Here is a 20,628-nt window from a genome sequence, read left to right on the forward strand (position 1 = left end):
AATCTATCATTTGTCAATCCATTCGATAAGGATCTGTTAAATGTTTTGATATCATTGCATAAGAGAAATAACTTCTTGAAGAGATATCTTTCTCCCAAAAGTTCATTATATTGATACCCAAAAACTGCACTGCTAATTTATAGCCGTGAGGTCCTTTTCTGGTGCCAATCCATCGAAATGGCTGTTAATTTCACTGTACACAACTACATCATCTGAAAGGAGGCAGATTTTACTCGCGACTGCGGTAGCAATATCAGAAATGAAAATAGGGAAAAAGGAGGCCATTAGACACTTCCTTGAGGTGAACCTGAGGTAAATTTTATAGTATCCTAGCTAACCCTCATTCTGTACTCGTGATCGTTTTTAATATGTCTATGATTCAACCTATTACGTGCTTATCCATGCCATATGCTTCCAAATTTTGAATCGCATTTGAATGCGGATTCTTATGTTATATCTTTTTGAAGAAAAGAGTTTTCTGGGTTTCACAAGTCCGTTTCACAATTTTTAAATCCGTACTATCCTTTTTCTTGCAGATTTTTCCTAACCAAATGGCCCATTATCGAACCTAAAATTTTATGATCCAAGGTTTTACCAGAAATGGAAGTGAGACTGGCCCGTAATTATAAAGCTAGTGCTAGGCTACCTATTCCCTACCTGCATCAGGTCTACAATCGTAATCAGGTTTCGTATCTTTCTTCCTTTTGTAAAAGATCAATTCCGAGCTCTGTAGTATTTTTCCGCCGGTCCTCATATCACGTTCAGAAAAGGCGAACTCTTTTCACTGATTTCTTCATCAGTCAAGAGGGCGCGTAAAACATACCCTCCCCAGATCCCAGTGTGGTTCTTCCCTCTGAGCTTTGAAGCACCTCTCTTCCATCCTTATTCTATTTTTTATCTTCCCCGTTATATCCAGTTTTAAATTTTCCGGAGTTCCCTCTGTCGAATACAGAATGGCAGTGCATTAAATTATGGCGTTGGTTGAGATTAAAAATGATTTTTCCATGCGTGGTGGCCTTATCATCTGCCATGCCTGAATGGTTTCTTATTTTGCCGATATGATGTTTGCTTTGTATCCTCAGGGTTTTCTCCATCGATGGATTTGAATTCATTTGGAATTTTTAGAGGAAAGATATAAGTTGATAGTACAACATTACGGCTGTAAGAGGTGCTTTATTTCAGTCTGCAATTCTGCCATTCTTTGACCTACCTTTGCCTTTCAAGACTTAATTTGGAACAGGCTTGAATTATGAGGGCCCTAATTAGCCTGGCTAATTGCTGAACATATAGTGTAGAAGAGTTGAAATCATTTGAGAGTGATGTTTATTCTTATAATTATGCTGTGGTATTAGCTAACGCCATTGACATCAACCTCCCTCTAAACTCCACCGTTTTACTCAATTGCTAATATCCTACCCCATGAAGGAAAAACCTAATTTCGGGAAACGCTTTGGGTAACTTAAGTGGCCTCTGGAGAAATAACTGCAGTATAATATTCATCTTGTGAGATGTGTGCATCGTTGTACGAGATTATGTATATAATATGAAAACAGGACACAAACATACGTGAAGTTTTAGTGAGTTTCCAGCAAGTATGCATCGGTGATGCATTGTGGTGGTCCTTATTTTTAAAATTTTCGAATTTCTTTTGGGACGCCCCCCAGTTTTGTTCCATTTGGTGAGAAAATAAACTATGAAAATTATTTTTGCAATCGGATGCCGGGAAAACGTGCCGCATCGCACTTAAAGTTTTGAAATATTGCTATTTTTGGGTGTCTTGCGGACATAACTGAAGATAATGTCACTCTCGCATTTTTCTATCACTCATTTGTCTTTTACAACGACTTATTAGACATTTGCCGAGTATCAACTCAAATTTCTTTCATTTCTGCCCTTTGGTTCCCGGGAATTCGCACCGAGAGTGAGCGCGCGCCACCCCAGTCAGACACTTAGGGTGACACGCTGGTTGCATACTATCAAATATTTGTTGAACATTCTCACTCATCTTTGAAGCATTAAAATGTTAAGATAACCTTTAACCTTCGTAAATATAACCTTTAATGCTATATTTATTACTGTTTATTATCAAAACAGGCTTAGTAGTTTATTCTCCATATCTAAATCTTATATCCAAGTGCTTCTGTCTAAATTTAGAGTATCATTTCTGAGAGCTAACCCCCTGAATGGTATGTGAAGGTGCTTCTCCTTGGAAGTATTTCTTTGCCATTGTACAATCTCTGGGTTTCAAATTATGAGATTTTATTTCTTTGCACCAGAGAAAGGTGGGGTTAGTTGAAAGTTGATTGATAAGTGGCGGAGGAGAGGCCTTAGGTTTGGTAGATTTTTTCCAGTTTTGATGGATCTTCGACTAGCAGAGGGAGAAGTAGTAGGTGAGGAACAGAGGGGCCAATGAGGATAGGAGTGCAGGAGGAGAAAGGGAGGTTTGGCGAGGGCAAAATGGTAAATGGCACTCCATGGGTTGACGATTCGGGAATAGCATAATGAAATCCTTTAAATCTCTTTTCCAACCCAATAAAGAAACTTTTACAGTGATATTTTTCAGTGACCATCCACCTGTGTGTATTAATATTGTAATTTGTGCCAATCAGTTCCTTTTGAGGTAAACTTTCCCCTGTGATCAATGTGCCAATTGTATCAATTCAATTCCTGTGATACATATGGAAAACAACAAATCAGGCATGCATGACAGGCGTTCTCAAGAAGATTACAGGACGCAGTCAAAGATATTATGAAATTTACGTTGGAGAAATAAGAAAAAAATCACCCGAGAAAGGACTACAGAAAACTCCTCGAATTAATTGTAATGTTTTTGGGCGGTGTTCCTCTGCGAGGGATGTCATTTCGCGACCCCGCGGCTTTGCAACATGTTAATGGAAAGAAACACTCCAATGGCCGTATCATGGGACCTCATCACAGGTATAAACAAAACACTGTGTGGTATGCTGGAACGGGAAAATTCGCAGCAGAGACCAACCCCAGCCTCTTCACCGGAAACCCTTCACTAACACACGTTCAACAGTGTAGAAACCGCAGTGAAGTTTCCTCGGGTTTCACACCGGGTCAGGTCCTCCATTTCTCCTTCCAACGTTTCGATGAGCAACTCGCCCATCGTCTTCAGGGATTCAGGAATCCAATACCAACTCCTCAAAATCTCGGGGTATATATGCATAATTCTGAGGTCGAGGGCGGTTCAGCGTCTCCTGATTGGCTGCCAGTCCCCTCGTATTTTTAGGAGGTGGTCCCATATGTGGCTTAAATTATAGCCGCAATCTCTGTTGATGTTATTTCTGTTTTTCCGAATCTGAATAGATTCTTTCAAACGCGGTCCCAGTATCCATTAGATCGACAGAGCAGCTTCGCTTCTTCCCAATGAATCATATGATTCTCCAGGATGCTGTGCTCAGCCACTGCCGATTTTTCCAGCTGTCCTAATCTTAGGTGTCTGCGATGCTCTTTCAATCTCGTCTCAATAGTGCGGCCCGTCTCTCCAATGTAGGTTTTTCCGCATTCACATCCGAGATTTTGAGGAATTGGTATTGAATTCCTGAATCCCTGAAGACGATGGGCGAGTTGCTCATCGAAACGTTGAAAGGAGAAATGGAGGACCTGACCCGGTGTGAAACCCGAGAAAACTTCACTGCAATTGTTCGCCGGGAAAAAAACAAAAATTATATTAGTGTAGAAACCTTCGCGAGGGCTTTGGGGGACCTCGCTAAGGCTGCTTACGTTGAATCCAATCACTTGCTTAACTACGAAGGAACCTTCGCGAGGGTTTTAGGAGGGGCCTCGCTAAGGTTGCTTAAGTTAAGGAAACACACGCACACACACACAACACTTACTCCGTGGGTTATACTCCGGGAGAATATGTTCAAAACTGAGCGATGGAACTGCCACCTGGACGGAAAACCCTCGCGAAGGTTTCTACACTGCTGAACGTGTGTTAGTGAAGGGTTTCCGGTTGAGAGGCTGGGGTTGGTCACTGCTGCGAATTTTCCCGTTCCAGCATACCACACAGTGTTCTGTTTATACCTGTGACGAGGTCCCCTGTTACGGCCATAGATCTTTCATTATGGTTACGGCCATTGGAGTGTTTCTTTCCCCAGTTGACCTTGAGGCCGTAGAGCTCACCTTTTTATCTATCTAATGTTAATGGATGTCCAAATGGATGAGCAAATTTCGGAATCATTTATAGTGCCTTTCCCCAGAAGTCTTTGTTTTTTCTATGAGAATGTACCAGTGGTGATGAAAAAGCGAATGTGAAAGGCCTTAGAGTCATACATAACGGATAATGGAGACGAGTTACCGAAACAAATTTCTGTTTCTCCAAATGATATTGTCCACTTCATTGGCAAGGGACTCGAGGATTTTATTTCTAGACATTCGAAAAATATTTTCAGAAGACTTAACATTCCTGTGACATTTCTATGAAAGGATCCGGTTGATGGGAAAGGTGACGACGCATATGAGCAAGGATTAAATCAAGTGAAACATCTACGAATATTCAACGATAGGTACTGCTGAAAGAGGAGTTGTATTGGTAGAAGAGATTTATAAAATTATAACAGACAATAAAAGCCAGAATCAATTTTTGCTGAAGGTTGTGACTGACTACTGGCAAAACTTTCCAGACATCCTAAGGGCAACTTTATCAAAAGAATTTTGAGAACCTTAGTGAGCAGTAACAAAGGAGTCCACATAAAGTTTTAATTTTCACCTGTAAGCGAAAGTAATATCTCCGTGATTGTGATAGGAAAACTTTTATCCTATGATATTGGGTAATTGTGAATTGATTTGCTAACAAAAAATTTAAATGTGACATAAGAGGTGTTAAAAGAAAAAACTAAGAAATAAGTTTATTTTATAAATTAAAATATGCATATTTTCTTTCATCCTTTTTATTTCATTAAATACGGAAGATGAATACTAATACGTCATCAAAGAACTCTAGTTTTCTAGTTTGTGCAAAACATCAAAGATATCCCGGGAACTAATGGGCAGAAATGAAAGATATCAGATATGCCCCATGCAGGATAGTTGCCAACTTGCATCAGGGGCTCAGATCAGAAATTTCGAACATGGTTAATCACCGCGGCTCGGGCCCCAAAGTTAAAGATGTTACGAACATTCAGGCCGAATTTAGATAGAAGCACTTACATATAAGATTTAGGTGTGGAGAATAAACCACCGCTACTAAGCCCGTTTTGGCAATAAACAGAGATAAATATAGCTTTAAAGGTTATATTCACGAAGATTATCTAAAGAATTTCATACTTTTACGATGAGTGAGAATGATCAACAAATATTTGAGTGTGCACAACCCGCGTTCCACCCTAAGTGTCAAATAGGGTAGTTTCCTTCATCAAAGAAAACGAAAGGCATTGATTGCGATTCGTTACCCACCATTAGTGTATTCATAATACACAAATTATTTGGTTTTTGAAATACCGGTTTATACGAATGGCAATGGTCAAATTTTATCCTCATTTGAAAAAGGCCAGATTGGCGCCCATGCGATTCCACTCCACATGACGTCACCGGGACCTAGTTTCTACACGAGAGGATAGGAGTTATACATCGTCTGAGGTTACCAATGCACGCATGAGGCACAGAGCTCAGGGAAACATGCCTTAATAATCACCTATTAAAACTGGCTAAGGTCGGAAAGTTTTCTTCGTTTGATGAGGTATTAATAAACCTTTTTTAAGCCAAGCGCTACCATCCAGCAAGGTACTCAGCTACCCGCTAGCAGCCTGCGACGTATCAGCGCTAAGCCTCGCCTCAAGGTCACCTCACCGGGTGGGAGGGGGAACCAGAAATACGACGTACGGAGATATTTCCCGGCATTCATACTTAAGCGTCGCGTTTTCGCGCGCTTGAAAATTTTCACTTTTCATTTAATCGCGAAAAATAGATATTGTCATTTAAAAATCTAAAAGCGTGAAATACGTACTCCAAGAGTAATAATCTTTCGATTGAGGCAATAAAAAAATAATAGGAAACCACCCTATTGTCAATTGCATCATCCCATGTAAGTCAAAACAGTAACTCAAATGCATATTCATAGAATGTTAAAATCTGCCAACGGTTATTAATTGTAGTAAGCCCACGCATTCGGGATTAAATTCAAAGAAGGGTTTATTGTTGACATTCTGCGTAGATATAACAATATTACAACTCCCAAGTTAATAAAAAAGGTCTTCGGGGGAGGAATAACGGCTTATTTTGCCGCTTTCTCCACATCTAATACTCTTAAGCATTATCGTCTTCAAAAGGAAAAACCAGTTCAATACAAATCGATCACAGATGCCAACCATGGTGTCCTCTGACCAACTTGACGCGATGGAATCACAGCCTGTGTATATTCATACCGCCAAATCCATTGTTAACGGAATAAAAATATTTGCATTCATATCAGAAGCATCTTTATCACCACATTCCGTATCGAGGAACTCGCCCGCAACATAGGTGTAGTATACTAGGAAAAGTGACGCTGATATCCGATCTGGTAGAGCTGGCGCAGCAGAAGGGTGATGGATGGTTGTAAATACACATATTTGATTTACATGTCGTAATTTTCTCATCCAGGAATCGAAATGATATGGGTTGTGATCCCGGCTCGAAATGCACGTAGGTACTACGTAGGAGACAGCATAAGGCACCCAGCTTTTCAACTTCCGCTACAAAATGCCCGATTGCAGTGTCTATTCAGCAGCGTTTGATGGGCGCATTCCCGATGTAGCCCTCATATACCTAGTTTTTCCTTGTGCAGGTCCAATCAAAAGATATTCGTCTCGATCTGATGGCGATGATAAAAACTCTGCAAATTCCAAGGTTTATAAATTTGCGAATCGAAAGGCAAGTCCCGCCGTTGAGGCCGAAGGGTCTCCACCTCAAATAGTCCGCCATGACTTACGCTCAACCAACAATCACGAATTTATTTCCCATGTCAAACGTTTATTTCTTCCGATTGCTATATTGGATTGCTCACGAGCTTCACGAAGTCAGGTCGTAAAGCAGGGGTGACACAAGGGGTGAGCGCTGGCTTACACACCACCTCCCCTAGGCGAGTGTCATCACAGAATTGCACGTGTGTCCGTCGCCTCTGATTCCACGAGATCTACGCTAAGTCCCTGCGTTAAAGACTTGGCCGTGGCGATGTTAATTGATCACCCATCCAATAGCGCCCTCTAATCGCTTCTCCTCTCTAGTCGCTCACAGCGGATGCGGGTGTGGAAGACCGTCAGAGGAGGAGCAAGGCAATCACGGAGTGGAGCTGTCCCATGGCGGTTTTGTGCTTCGGTCACGAGGGATTCTCATTTCAAGATGCAATGGCGTCGATACTCACTCGCGCCCCAATTAGTAATTCCTTGAAATAATCCGGTAGGTGGATGAGCATAATTAACCTCCCTCATTCTGCCATTTTTCTCTTACTTTTAAATAAGAAAATGCGAAAGTTTCCCCCCATTTTTCACGAGTCGGTGACGTCATCCAAGTCCTAGGTCATTTAACCGTTCGAGGAGAAACCTTCTCTGCGAGTCACGCCAGAGTAAACAGCAACGAGCAGTCAACAGTAGTTCAAGGTCAAGTGTACGTTGGCGATAATAAATAGGAGTAATATAGAAAAAATATTCGATCAAGCCGGGATTCAAACCCGGATCTTTCGATTGCCGGTCAGGTGTGTTAGCCAGTTACACCACCAAGCCATTTTCTCAGAGCGAACTTCGGGATGTGTTCTACCGAACAAGATGTTGACGTCACAAGTCCACACATGTGGTCAGGGTCGTGCTTACTAAACCACTCTCGGAGTGAAAAACCCCACAAAATCTCTTAAAAGAAGCCCAAATACCGCCCACATCGCTTCAAAAGTGGTACACGGGTCAGGAAGCATATGCGCTATATTCAAACAACCAGTTCACAAAGAACTGCCACAAAAGCATTAGGATTGAAAATAATGATATGGAAAAATTTAGCTACATTGATTTATTGACAGGGTTTCAACTGGATTTCCATCACCCAAAGGTCTTAGGGCGTATATAGTAAAGTTGAGTAAATGAGGGCTCAGTAAAGTTATGTAAAATCAAAATTACAAGGCACAAAATATTAGGCAGATTGCACGCAATGCTAAATGATCAATGTCTCCCTATTCATTCATTATTGGCACAGAAACATCGCACATAGTATTAAGGGAGTAGCGTGGGGGCATCCGTAATTACAAAGTCACAAACGGTGTTACTTCTCAGAGGACACTCAGCGATTCATTTGTGTTCAGCATTTTTCCGTATACGGCTCTACGAACAACTCTACCAAATGTAGTTGAAAGGAACCATAAAAGCAGCGTGATTACAAACTACGATACAGTTGTCCACAAAATTTGTATGCTTAATACATACATCATGCCCACCAGTGTCCTTGTCAATTTCTAAGTGGATCACTTCAGCCCTTCTAACAATCCGCCTATTGCCAAATGAAGTGAAAAAATGTCAATGGACGAGAGCACTAGCAAGTCGAGAAAACACACGCAAGAAAGTCCTCTCGCTCCACAAATATTGAATGCATAATACATGATGCAATAGCAGAAAAGAGGTAGGGAACACACAAATCATCTGGGCAAGTTTTGAGGCTATCAATTTTATCAGGCGTATTATTGGTTTGACTGCCGGTCTAGATGGCGGCGGCGTAAATTTTTTGCCTGCCTAACTGAAGTTCGTGGGTTCGAGCCCCGCCTGGGTGGGTTGCCAACATCCAGGGCGTAGATATTACTCTACGTTTACTTTAACGTTATAAAACCGCGATGCAATGGTGAATTGGCGCTTTTTTCGGAGGTATGGCAATAATTAAACAAATAAATATCAGTGAGAACGTGATAACACAATAATGATCAAATATTTGAATTTATTATTCATTTGCAATTTCGGTACTATGCTGTATTTAAATGCCTCTCGGGAAGAGAAATATTTAATTTTTTGGGCTTACAACAATTCACTTCGGCGGAAAAAGTTTCATTCTGTTGTTCGAAAATTTGATGACTTCACCTACAACCTTTATACGTGCATGGCTTTCATTTATTTTCCTGGTGAATGATTTCATTGCTTTGAGCGTGGTTTGAATGTTACCAGTAGACAATTTCCCTCTTTCTCCACTTGAGGCAAGACTCACTCGCCTTCAAGCTGCTCCACTCAGGCGGGATGACTCATGTTGGCCCTTTTGCATTGGACTCGTCGATTAAAAGCCTTCCGTCCATGGATAAAAGTCCTCGAAATTTTGATGACGTATTTTTTGGAGGGGTGAAAGGGTGAAAGTTAATTTGAGCTTTCATCGCCACCACCTCTCTCTTAATTCTAAGTAGAAGTATGGGTAATCAACCAACGTGGAGTTTTTTTAACGAATGCATTCTCCTAAATTTGCCTGATACTTCTCATTTACAACATGGAATATAAGTCGATTAGCCGCATCTTGTACAGGAAAATCTAAAATAAAAATTTTCCACTTAGGTAGGGCATTTTACATCGGGCATTTACATTTGACATAATTCTACTTTAGGATTAGTAGGCAAGAGAAATATTTGAAATTTTCACACCTATCATTGGTAGCTTTCCTGGTATGCACCAGAGCGAACAGTCGACGAATAAAGCTGCGTTAGAGGAGAGTTAAATCAAATTTAGTGAGGTTTTGCAGCACTTATTTTAAATAATTCATTGATATTGTGCCAAATTTGTTTTTAGGAACAGTTTTAAGTTTGGATAATCATGGTTAATTCGCCATAACATAATAAATACCAACCATTAAAATAATATTCACTTAAGTAGCGAAAACCTTTACACCATATGTACTAAATGTAAAAAAAATCACTCCGTCTTCTTAGGTTTGAAATTCGTTGAAATGGTGACATGTATGAAACTACAATGCCTTTCTAATCATCCCAAGGTATATATAAAAAAATACTCTGAATTTATCTTGTTTCAACAGCGCAAAAGCCCTTAGAAATGCTACGAACAGCCTAATTGTTCATAAAGTTGGTTTGTCCGCAAGCATTGGCTTGTCCGAATGGAATTTTTGCTATTTTAAAAGCAAATGGTCTTGTATTGAACGCTACGTATGGGAAGAGAGATGTTCGTGGAGCGCGCTTCGCCGCGTGCACTGCTAAGCCAACTCTGGCTCCCAGCGTCGCCTTGTCCTGCCGTTATCTCTTTAAATCGCCACAGCAGCTAATCGCGATTACTGCTCCCGACAAGCGGGGATTGCCCTCCGTCAGAAAGGTTAATGCCCTCGTCATGTGAAGCGTTCGGTTAAAATGCCAAGTCTTGGGCATCGGGGACTCGAGGTGGAATATTTCAAAGAGCATTAACTTTGATTCGACTTCTACAATTTGTGCTCCCGGGTAATATATAGGTGCGAGGGCTAACAGAGCCGCTGAACGCAGAATCATTGCTTCTCTCTTACTCTGCCTTCCACCCGTTATTGCCATTGCTATCGCTCGCTTTACTGTGGCGCACTGTGATGACTGTCTTGGATACGGTATGAGCCTACTTTGGAGACGCCTGGAGGAAGGTGCTCTGTTTGTGCTTAAATGCGACGGCTGGCACAAGTGTCATTGTGTTCCTTCGCTTCATTTCATTTCAGAACACTTTTACAGCACACTCCTCCATTTTGAGGAGAAGAGTAAAATCTCGCTGCTCAGAACTTAGGCGTTGGATAATCCGATTCTCCCACGTTTCGCACGGCTATTACCTATCCATTTTACTCACAGAGGCACTCCTTCGCCTTGGAAAGAACAGAGCTGGTTGCCCACTGTGACATTCACGTCGGGATCATCTTCAGGAGCTTGAATAATGTCCTCCGACATTTCAATGCGCTTGGATACATTTTTGGCACCATTAATGAGTCTCTACATCTCTTTTTTGCACAGCAAGGCTTCCTTAAATCATCCTAAGTATTTTAATGAGATGATATAGGAGCTTTCAAACCAATCTCTGGTTGTATACTTTGCTTGTTTTTTAGAACAATTTGGCGGGTCGATTATCTAGAGAAAGGAGAGAGATGAAGGATTTTTAACTTTGTTTCGCCGAAAGAACAACGGATATAAAAATGAGGACGATTGAGGAGATTCATTTGAAAACAAAAAATCATTCTTGGCGAATAGGGTCACGTTGCCGGGGACGGCTTTCATCTTTTGTCATTTGTGCATGTCCCGCTGATGCGGAGGCCTCCACGCTGAGTTGTAGATTTGGCCATGGTTTCCGTATTTCCACCGTGTTGTTTGATGTCCCTTGACGGCAGTTTCGCCGTCCATTCCTTCAGTTGAGAAGGGGAGACAAGAGAGACGGCACTCCGAAGTGAAGACAGCCGCGTTCCGTCAGATAGATAGGGCGTGACACACGCAAACCAGCCGACAAAACATGCTTTTACGCCACATATTCTACCACCTTTTTAAAATGATATCACTCAGTAACATTCTACGATATATTTTAAATTTACCGATAAAGGTTTCATCTCTCTAATAGTCAGTGCTCTTTATTTACAGCTTTTTAAGCTTGGTCTGTCAATTAAAAATGTTGAGAACACTAACAAGTAAAACCATTTCTAATTAGCGATAGAGCATGTTTACAACAAAAATACTTCCTTTGTGGAAACAAATTGCGATATTTGGTCAGAAATTCTGTCAAAATTAGACATTTTCCTCGGACATTTTTTTCCAACGAATGTTTCAGGATAAAACCATGATAAAAACTACAAATGGTAATTACCTCCCTTCCATACAACTCTCTCAGTATTTATGAGGAGAGCCAAGGTGGGAGGTGGGGGTGCATGAAGGGAGCGGGAGGGGGAACAATTTATGAGTGCAGGCCGATATGTAACAAGAAACAGGCAACAAACGGGGGCGCGAGCGAATTTGTTGCATCACCTCGAAAAAATATGCTGAAGCCATGGTCGGAGGTTGAGTGTTGTACGTATTAAAGCGTGGATTTGTGATCTTTTATCATGGGTATATCGAACTTCCACCAAGTCAACCTTGAAACGGTTTTATACAAGGTTTCAGGTTTATAATGAAGAGTTTCTCCTTTCTAATGTTTGGTGCTGAGATAAATACGTCATAATTACATTTATTCTGCGCTCAATAAGCATATATATACAGGGTGTCCCATTTTAAGTTCCCACCCCGAATATCTCGAAATCTGAGCAAAATGAGAAAAAATGTTTCATATAAAAGTTATAGGGTTAACAGGGGGACATACGATGGTGATATTGAAAATGACCTTGAAGTCGATTTTCTAGGTCAAAGCAGGGGTAACTTTCATTTCTTAAATAGAAAGCCATATTTTTTATTGCAGGATCGTGTTCTACGGGAAAAAATACAAACTTTTTGTTGGAAACTTTTTATTGAAAAATGCGTTTGGTTAGGTCTTAAATTCTCACATCAAATGCTCAATTGCGTGTCCATTCTGGCCAATGCACCTTTGTGTAGAGGTCTTCAGCAGCTTTATAATTGTTGTCACACGCCCCGACGACTTTGATTATTTCAACGATCTCTTGAGGTGTGTAATCCCCCATTTCACAAGAAAATTGTTGGAAAGCTCACTGCGTGTAGATCTACTATCAGAACGCTGCACTTAAAGCAATAGTATAAAATCCTATCGAAGCTCGATAGGGTCTCGTCATATTTCTTTTTACAAATTGTTTATTCAACTACAACAATGAATCGTGGAACATTGTTTAAACGTAAACATTTAGCTTCTACGGTCGAAAGAGTGAAAAAGCCCACGCGAACAAACAATGAAAACAGCGACACCGTCGTCTCCTTCATCTTGTCACAGGCATAATATTTGATTGGTTATTTTCATTGTAATTTTTATTGACAGAGCAACATCTTCACATTACGAATAGCTTTTTAAAATTAAATGTTACCCATTCCTTTATTTTAAAAATGGCCGAAAGGTAGATATCAGTATCCGATGTGGAGACGAAAATGAATATCGCAGTTACACATGAAATATGAGAAGAAAGTTCTAAACCTCTCATGTAAGGAAATGTTTATTCGGCCGCTGAAAAATGTTAGCAATTTTTCCTGAAAAGAATTACATAAAATAACTTGTAACATATTTGAAGTGGGCAAAATACAGTTCTGAGATTGGTCTCTTAAATTTTTCTGATGGGGTTTGTACGGTCACCATTCTCACTAAACCGTGTGGGCCTGGGTGAATTTTTTTAATTATTGCAACCTTACAAATCAATGGTGGGAAATTGTCTTCTTTCAATACACAAATATTGTTCTTCTTACTTAAAATAAACCAAAAAGGCGAAAATCGTCATTTTAGTATCCTGCATAGCCGCGAGGTGATTTCCGTCCTTTTGGTTTATTTAAAAAAAGAGGAATTATAAAAATTTCCTTACATGAAAAGTTAAGAACTTTTATCAAATATTTCATAAGTGACTGCGATATTCATTTTCATCTCCACACTTCGGAAATTGAAATCTACCTTTCGGCCATTTTTAAAATAAAGGAATGGGTAACATTTGATTTTAAAAAGCTATTCGTAATGTGAAGATGTTGCTCTGTCTATAAAAATTACAATGACAATAACCAATCAAATATTTTGCCTGTGATGAGATGAAGGAGACGACCGTGTCGCTGTTTTCATTGTTTGTTCGCGTGGGCTTTTTCACTCTTTCGACCGTAGAAGCTAAATGTTTACGTTTAAACAATGATCCACGATTCATTGTTGTAGTTGAATAAACAATTAGTAAGCAGAAATATGACGAGACCCTATCGAGCTTCGATAGGATTTTATACTAATGCTTAAAGTTCAGCGTTCTACCTTTTTTGCGACGACAGTAGTTCGAAACGACGAAGGTAACACCTGAAAAAATATTTCACCAAAGAAAATTACGACCAAGAGAACAACTAGACTATTATTTTACCACAAAAACTAATACCCGATGCTAGGTTGTTGTGAAACTACCGTGTTTTTCTCTGTTCCGGGAGCGGCGCGATCCGTGAGGGTTCCTCCCGTAGCCCCCTGCTCATGAAAATGAACCCATTGAACCAGTGCGGTGGGGGCCAGATTTGCGCGAGGACCTCTCTCGGTCACCTCGCTCTCCCTTAAAAAATTCAAGAATTTACGAAGCTTGAGGCCGTCAAATGTCGGGCACAACACATGATAATTCAGTTCGCTGTTCTGAAGAGGGTAATTAATGCCTAAATCACAACCAGGATCCATGTGACACTACAAATAACAACATGAGCGAAGTTTATGAGAAAACTCTGGAGGAATGCATTTTTCAATAAAAAGTTTCCAACAAAAAGTTTGTATTTTTTCCCGTAGAACACGATCCTGCAATAAAAAATATGGCTTTCTATTTAAGAAATGAAAGTTACCCCTGCTTTGACCTAGAAAATCGACTTCAAGGTCATTTTCAATATCACCATCGTATGTCCCCCTGTTAACCCTATAACTTTTATATGAAACATTTTTTCTCATTTTGCTCAGATTTCGAGATATTCGGGGTGGGAACTTAAAATGGGACACCCTGTATATATATATATATATCAATGCATCGTAGACATACATTTCATTCAAGTCCTAAAATTTATATTTCTTCTTAAAAGAAGAAAAAAAGTGGAAGCAGTTTCGACCGTAAGGAATTTTTTTGGCGCAGTCAATATCTATTCCAATGGATACACTTGAACACGGAATCTGGAACAAATAGGCGTACTAAACTTGATAAAATACAAATAAAAGCAGGTTGATTCGTCAGAAACTCGGAGACGCGAGGGAGTCGAAGGCTAAAGTTTAGGTTGCTTGAGCTATTAAGAACTGATATTGTTGAGAGTGACACGGAAACAAGAAATAAAGTGACATCGTCACTTTATTTCTTGGTGCAACGGATGCGTCGGAATAAGAGAGTGAATTTGCCGAAATGCTAGGGGTCGTTTTTACCAGTAAAGGGCTTCAATAAATGATAGGCGAAGTTCGGGAGTGAAATGTCTCACAACGCAGACCTCATATTCTCAACGTGTAGTGTCCCAGCGCTCCCTGCCCACAGAAGTGGCTTGCGGTTTGGTAAATATACATGAAATTCCATGAATCTGTCTCAATGGCATGTCCTCTGTCAACAAGGAATAGATTATCAGTAAGAAAGTAGCTCTGATATATTAGCAGAACCAATCAATCTCAAATTGCGAAGTGCCTTCCTTCCTTTGCTATACTCAAATATCCGTGAGTATATGTCAATTAATCCTATTATTTTTCATGGCTAACTACTCCTGATCCAACGGTAGGCTATTCACAATTCTAAAGCACCACCTGCCCCTCCACATTCGAAAGTGGTGCAACGCGCCATCAATTTAACCTTTTCAGGTACATAAGAATTGCAACTGTGGAAGTAGCAAATTTAAAATGTAAAAATATCAATTTTTTAGAGTCAGCCAACTGCATAAGTAATGACATCCAAGCCAATGGCGAGTGTCAACCGCGGAGGGTGGCCGTTGGGGTCAGCGGCCGGCCGCGTGCTCTTTATTATACCTTGAGTTTCCATAGGAGCGGCGACAAGGCTCTTGTTCAACTCAAGGCAGGATGGCGGTACTAGGTGACAGGAAACATAATGAAAGGTACACTGAGTTGCATGTTCCACAGAAGTTTTAATAAGTGACCCAGGTTTCGACATTAGACTATGCTCTTACCTTTGAAAATGACATATAGTGTATTGTCGAAACCTGGATCGGTTAAGTAAACTTCTGTGGAACATGCAACTCAGTGTACCTTTTATTAAGGCTCTTGTTCTTGGTAACCTTCTCTGAACCATGGTACAAGGCATTAAAATACATAATTTAAACATTAATGCGCTCCACATTATGTAAATGAAGAGGAAGCGGATGAAGTCACTCTCGCATTTTTCTATCGCTCATTTGTCTTTTACAAAGACTTATTAGACGTTTGCAGAGTATCACCTCCAATTTCTTTCATTTCTGCCCTTTGGTTCCTGAGATATCGCACCGAGAGTGAGCGCGCGCCACCCCAGTCAGACACTTTGGATGGCACGCGGGCTGCGCACACTCAAATATTTGTTGACCATTCTCACTCGTCGTAAGAGCATGAAATTCTTTAGATAAACTTTAACCTTCGTTAATATAACATTGTATGCTATATTATCTCTGTTTATTGCCAAAACGGGCTTATTAGCAGTGGTTTATTCTCCATATCTAAATCTTATATCTAAGTGCTTCTATCTAAATTCAGCCTGAATGTTCGCGAAATCTTTATCTTAGGGGCCCGGCATCCGATTGGAAAAACAGTTTTCATGATTTATTTCCTCTCCAAATGGAGCAAAACCGATGTCCCAAAAATATCCCAAAAGAAATTCGAAAACTTTAAAAATAAGGACCACACTATAATGTGACAGTGGCAATTTCAGTCATGTCTATTGTTATTACAATAGCTGTGCTGTCTAGACTTTTTCCTGAAATTGAGTGCTCTAAAATCCATTTACGTCAAAGGGTTGCATCATCCTATAAAACTTTGAAGGGGCACTGGGAATTTTGAATTTTTCTTACAATAAGCGCTTCTCTTTCAACGAGTTAAGGGCCCACCTCTCTAATGACGTCACCAACTCATGAGGTGTGAGAGGATAATTAATAGGAAATGGCTGAATGGGGAGATTGTTTTTTCGCCTTTCACTTGTTTCTCTCTTCCCCTCCATCTTCTTCCGAATAAATTCTATCGAAGAATTGTGATTTGGAGTCATAAACAAGTGTTCGAAACCGCAAACGATTCATAAGAGCGCTAAATATTTCACGGACTTCCAATGGCGTCAAAAACCCCTTCGTCGCCAACGTGTCGAGGAGCGCTCATCATCTTCAGGAGAGTCCGGTTCAGGAGGGCCCGGAACGAAAGAGATCGCCCTCAAACTCATGCGAAGCGCATAAGTTCATTGGACCCAAACACAGACGAGGAAATATTGTCACGCTTGTTCGTGAATGATGGAATGTGATTTCATCATCCCAATGAAGAAATTCCGGCTGGCCTAAGACTATCGAGTATTCTTGTACATTGATTGTCATTTTTTAAATTTTCAATACAGCGTGATTAAAGCACACAGCCATTCCATGAAGTCACGGGAGACTCGATAATTTATTCAATACAAATGCTTCAATTCTGGGAGGAATGATTGCATTGGTGGAGTGGTGAATTATCAGCTGGGATAAAGGTATGTTTAACCTTGTCTCCTTTACTTTCTTAACTCATGGATATCCCAGCATTTATGGATATTTCAGCCTCATTAATTACGCCATTTGCTCATGATTGCAAAGGGTCGTTCACTCCAAATCGAATTGCATTAGGAGAATCCGGTCGGTGGAAGGAATTATAAGTTTGGGGAAGAATAATCTTCAATATTCGCCCATTCCCTCGCAATTATGAGGGAGAGGCGCTCATTCCTGCTGGTGATCCTTCACAACGACATATAAACAACGAACGACGCGAGGTCAATGCGCGTTTGGGCGGCAGTTAGCTGGGACCGCTTCGACATGAGGCTCGAAGGAAGGACGACATAGCGGAGACATACTTTCATTGGACTGATTGTCGACGAGTTGACTTTGAGGAAGTCAATATATGGTAGTAATTTACACAGTTATATAGTATTTAGAGTGGGTTAAACCCTTAACCCAGTGACGTGCAATACTTGTTACACTAGCAGTGAATTGCGATCTAGGAGACCGCTATAAAACAAAAATTCATAAAGCGTTGCTATGTCATTTTTAATGCTTAGTTTACTGTTTCTTTGACTTCTCAACTATTATAAAACTTACATTTAGTATTTTACATTCCCAATACGAACCAACTTTTTCAGTAAAAATGTTATTTGAAACAGGATCAAAAAATTAGTGTCAAAAACACTTGAGTTGTTACTATTATCGTACTTTTCTAATTAAGTACTTAATTATCCACGTCATGCAACCAAAAATGCTTCCTTACAAATAGTTAAATATTATTATTCTTGAAAAATCACTAGACATTTTTTTCAAGAACGTTTTGAATTACATCCCCCAGCATTACGTTTATTGGATTTATTCAATTCAGTGACGAGAGGTCTCACAGACCGCAAATCAAATTCAGTGCAAATGTTTGGACATAAATTATGAGAACGTTAAATTTTAAGAGTTTTAAGAGTCCCTATTATTCAAAATTAAGACGCTTACGAAGATTTTATAGATATTGTGAAATATCAATTTTGAAAATATTTTAGAAACGCAGCGGTCTCTCAGACCGCACTTCACCCGTTGAGGGTTAAAGAAAGTGTGGGAAAATACTATAGTTGTCTCAATTAAAATGACAATCTGGATCTACTGAAGCAGGGCGTATTCGAGAGAGAAATACATGAGCGAGACGCGCTTGCTCACCTGGAACTTGAGGACGGGCGCCGCGGCGATGATGGCCACCAGCCAGAGCAGCCCTAGCGACAGCAGCACCCGCCGGCGCCGGGTGCGGTGGTGCTGGACGGCACCAGAGCCGCACCCGCTCCCTCCCGCTCCCCCTCTCACGATGGTGCAGTACCTGTCGAGGGCGATGAGCGCGATGGTGCCGACGGACACCATGACATTGGCGCCCTGCGCCGCGGGGACCAGCTTGCAGAGCGCCGCACCCAGGGACCAGCGCCTCTTGAGCAGGGAGACGAGCGTGAAGGGCATGCAGAGGACGCAGAGAGTGAGGTCGGACACGGCCAAGTTGGCCACGTACAGGTTGCGCGGCGTGTGCATGTGCTGCCGCCTGGCGACCACGGCCCACAGCAGCAGGTTGGCGGCCAGGCCGGACGCCATGAGCGACGCGTAGACGGCGATGAGCGCGGCCTCCGCACCCAGGGAGCCCAGGTTGCGGTCGGCACCCTGGCGCTCCCGCAGAACCTCCCACGCCTCCAGAAGGCTGAAGTTGAAGATGACGGCGGGGTGCTGGGGCGGCGAGGAGCCGTTGGCCGCACCCTCCTCTGGGTGCGGCGTCGCGTCCATGAGGAGCTGGTGCAGCCGCTCGAGGGACACGTCAGGGGCCTTGGGGCCCAGGGCCGGCATGGGAGGGCCTCATCCCGCCCACCGCTCCACCAACATCCGATCCCAATCGTCGATCACATCCACTAGAGGGAGCGCACCGCGCCGTTCGACCTGTCCTCGTAGCGACCAGTGCTCACAGTGTTCTCTCAATAACAGCCGTTCCGTATTTCCACTTGCCAGCACTAACATTTAAATGTTGTGAATTCGATGGATTGGATCATCTCGAGCATAAATATCGGTGTACATTTGACCTTATTTCTTCGTGAAATGAGGATTGTTCCACCGTAAGCAACGCTTGTGACGAATACGATGCAAGGCATTAAAATGCGCATTTGTTGCAACACGCCTCGTGGCCGACCAGAGAGTGAACATTGTAGTTTTCGCGCTCACCGCATCGTTTGCTGGCACGTTCTTCATTCTCACTCCGTTGCTGGCGAAAGGCGACCAACAGGTGCGGAGCGGCACTCCTTCTTCAACGACCGGCCGCCGCACTCCGATCAACAGCGGCGACGGCTAGCTGCGCTTCCGACCGCTACTCAGTTGTTTCGCTGCGTCGCGTCCGCGATTAACTGTGTAATTGCGATCTCCGCTCCCACTCTCAGTATCGATGGGGTGATTTCGGATGCGTATTATCTGCGCTGGGAGGAAGCATCGACCGAAAGTGAAACTAAATCCTTTGCTCTCCGTACATGCTGGAGTGGCCTTTCGCCTCGGATTCCCGTGATGCTTTTCCTGTCGTCACTTTCCTTTTCTGCTACCACTCCTCTGCTCTGAGATGCCCCAGCATTAAGAAACCGCTCATGTCTCTAACTTTGCAATTTACTCCTTCCGATCAAGTCCAAATGTCATTGTTGCAAAGAAGGGACTAATTTTGTATTCTCCGCATCAATTCTTTGCCTTAATCACAAAAAACTGTCCTTTTACACCATGCCGAACATCTTCAAGGAATCTTTTTTCTGGTTTGTGGTTCTAACTCTCGTAACTGCTCCTTAAATGACATTGTGCGTTTGAAGTTTATCTACCGGCGGCTCTTATTGCACTGCGGCCGCTGCGCCATTCAGACTAAATGGTTTCTGGAGTCTTCGCCCGCATCGTTTCATTTTCACCCTGTCGCATATCATCGCCGTCTCTGATCATTCCGAACACGATGAAGTGTATGACTGCGCTCGAGCGATTCGCAAGGGGAGAAAATAGGAGCAGCACTTCCGCCAGGCGAGATCACGGCGCGCACCGTCCTCGCGAAGGCGGCCTTTGGCGCGCATGGCCACGGGCATTCGCACGCACGGGCACGGCGCCACTTTACAGGGCAGGACTGTCTCCACCGACTGACAGCGGGGCACTGTGTCGCGCGGAGGGGGGTTGGGCGGGGAGGGGGAAAAGAGGGAGGGGGGAGGGGAGGGAGGGCTGGCCAATGGGAGGCCACTTTCCCTTCTTCCCGCAACACACGTGCGCGGCGCCGCCGCGCCGTCCCGAATTTCAACGGCGAGCCTCCTCCGACTCTGTTTTTCGAGCGAATTGCCGCTCCATTCCAATCGTGCATTCGGAAGTATTGGGAGTGGATGCTTAGTGCG

General features: G+C 42.2%; 1 protein-coding gene across 1 annotated transcript in view; it reads right to left on the reverse strand.

The window, feature by feature from the left end:
- The window catches only part of LOC124153291 (neuropeptide Y receptor type 2-like), a 36,204-nt gene extending 15,840 nt beyond the window's left edge, over positions 1–20,364 (reverse strand). Inside the window, exon 1 of the mRNA XM_046526389.1 lies at positions 18,416–20,364. Coding sequence (XP_046382345.1) covers positions 18,416–19,078 — 663 coding nt within the window. The 5' untranslated portion in view covers positions 19,079–20,364. The remainder of the gene's footprint in view (positions 1–18,415) is intronic.
- Between the last annotated feature and the right edge of the window lie 264 nt (positions 20,365–20,628).

Source organism: Ischnura elegans, chromosome 2, assembly GCF_921293095.1.
Source record: "Ischnura elegans chromosome 2, ioIscEleg1.1, whole genome shotgun sequence".
Taxonomy (NCBI): domain Eukaryota; kingdom Metazoa; phylum Arthropoda; class Insecta; order Odonata; family Coenagrionidae; genus Ischnura; species Ischnura elegans.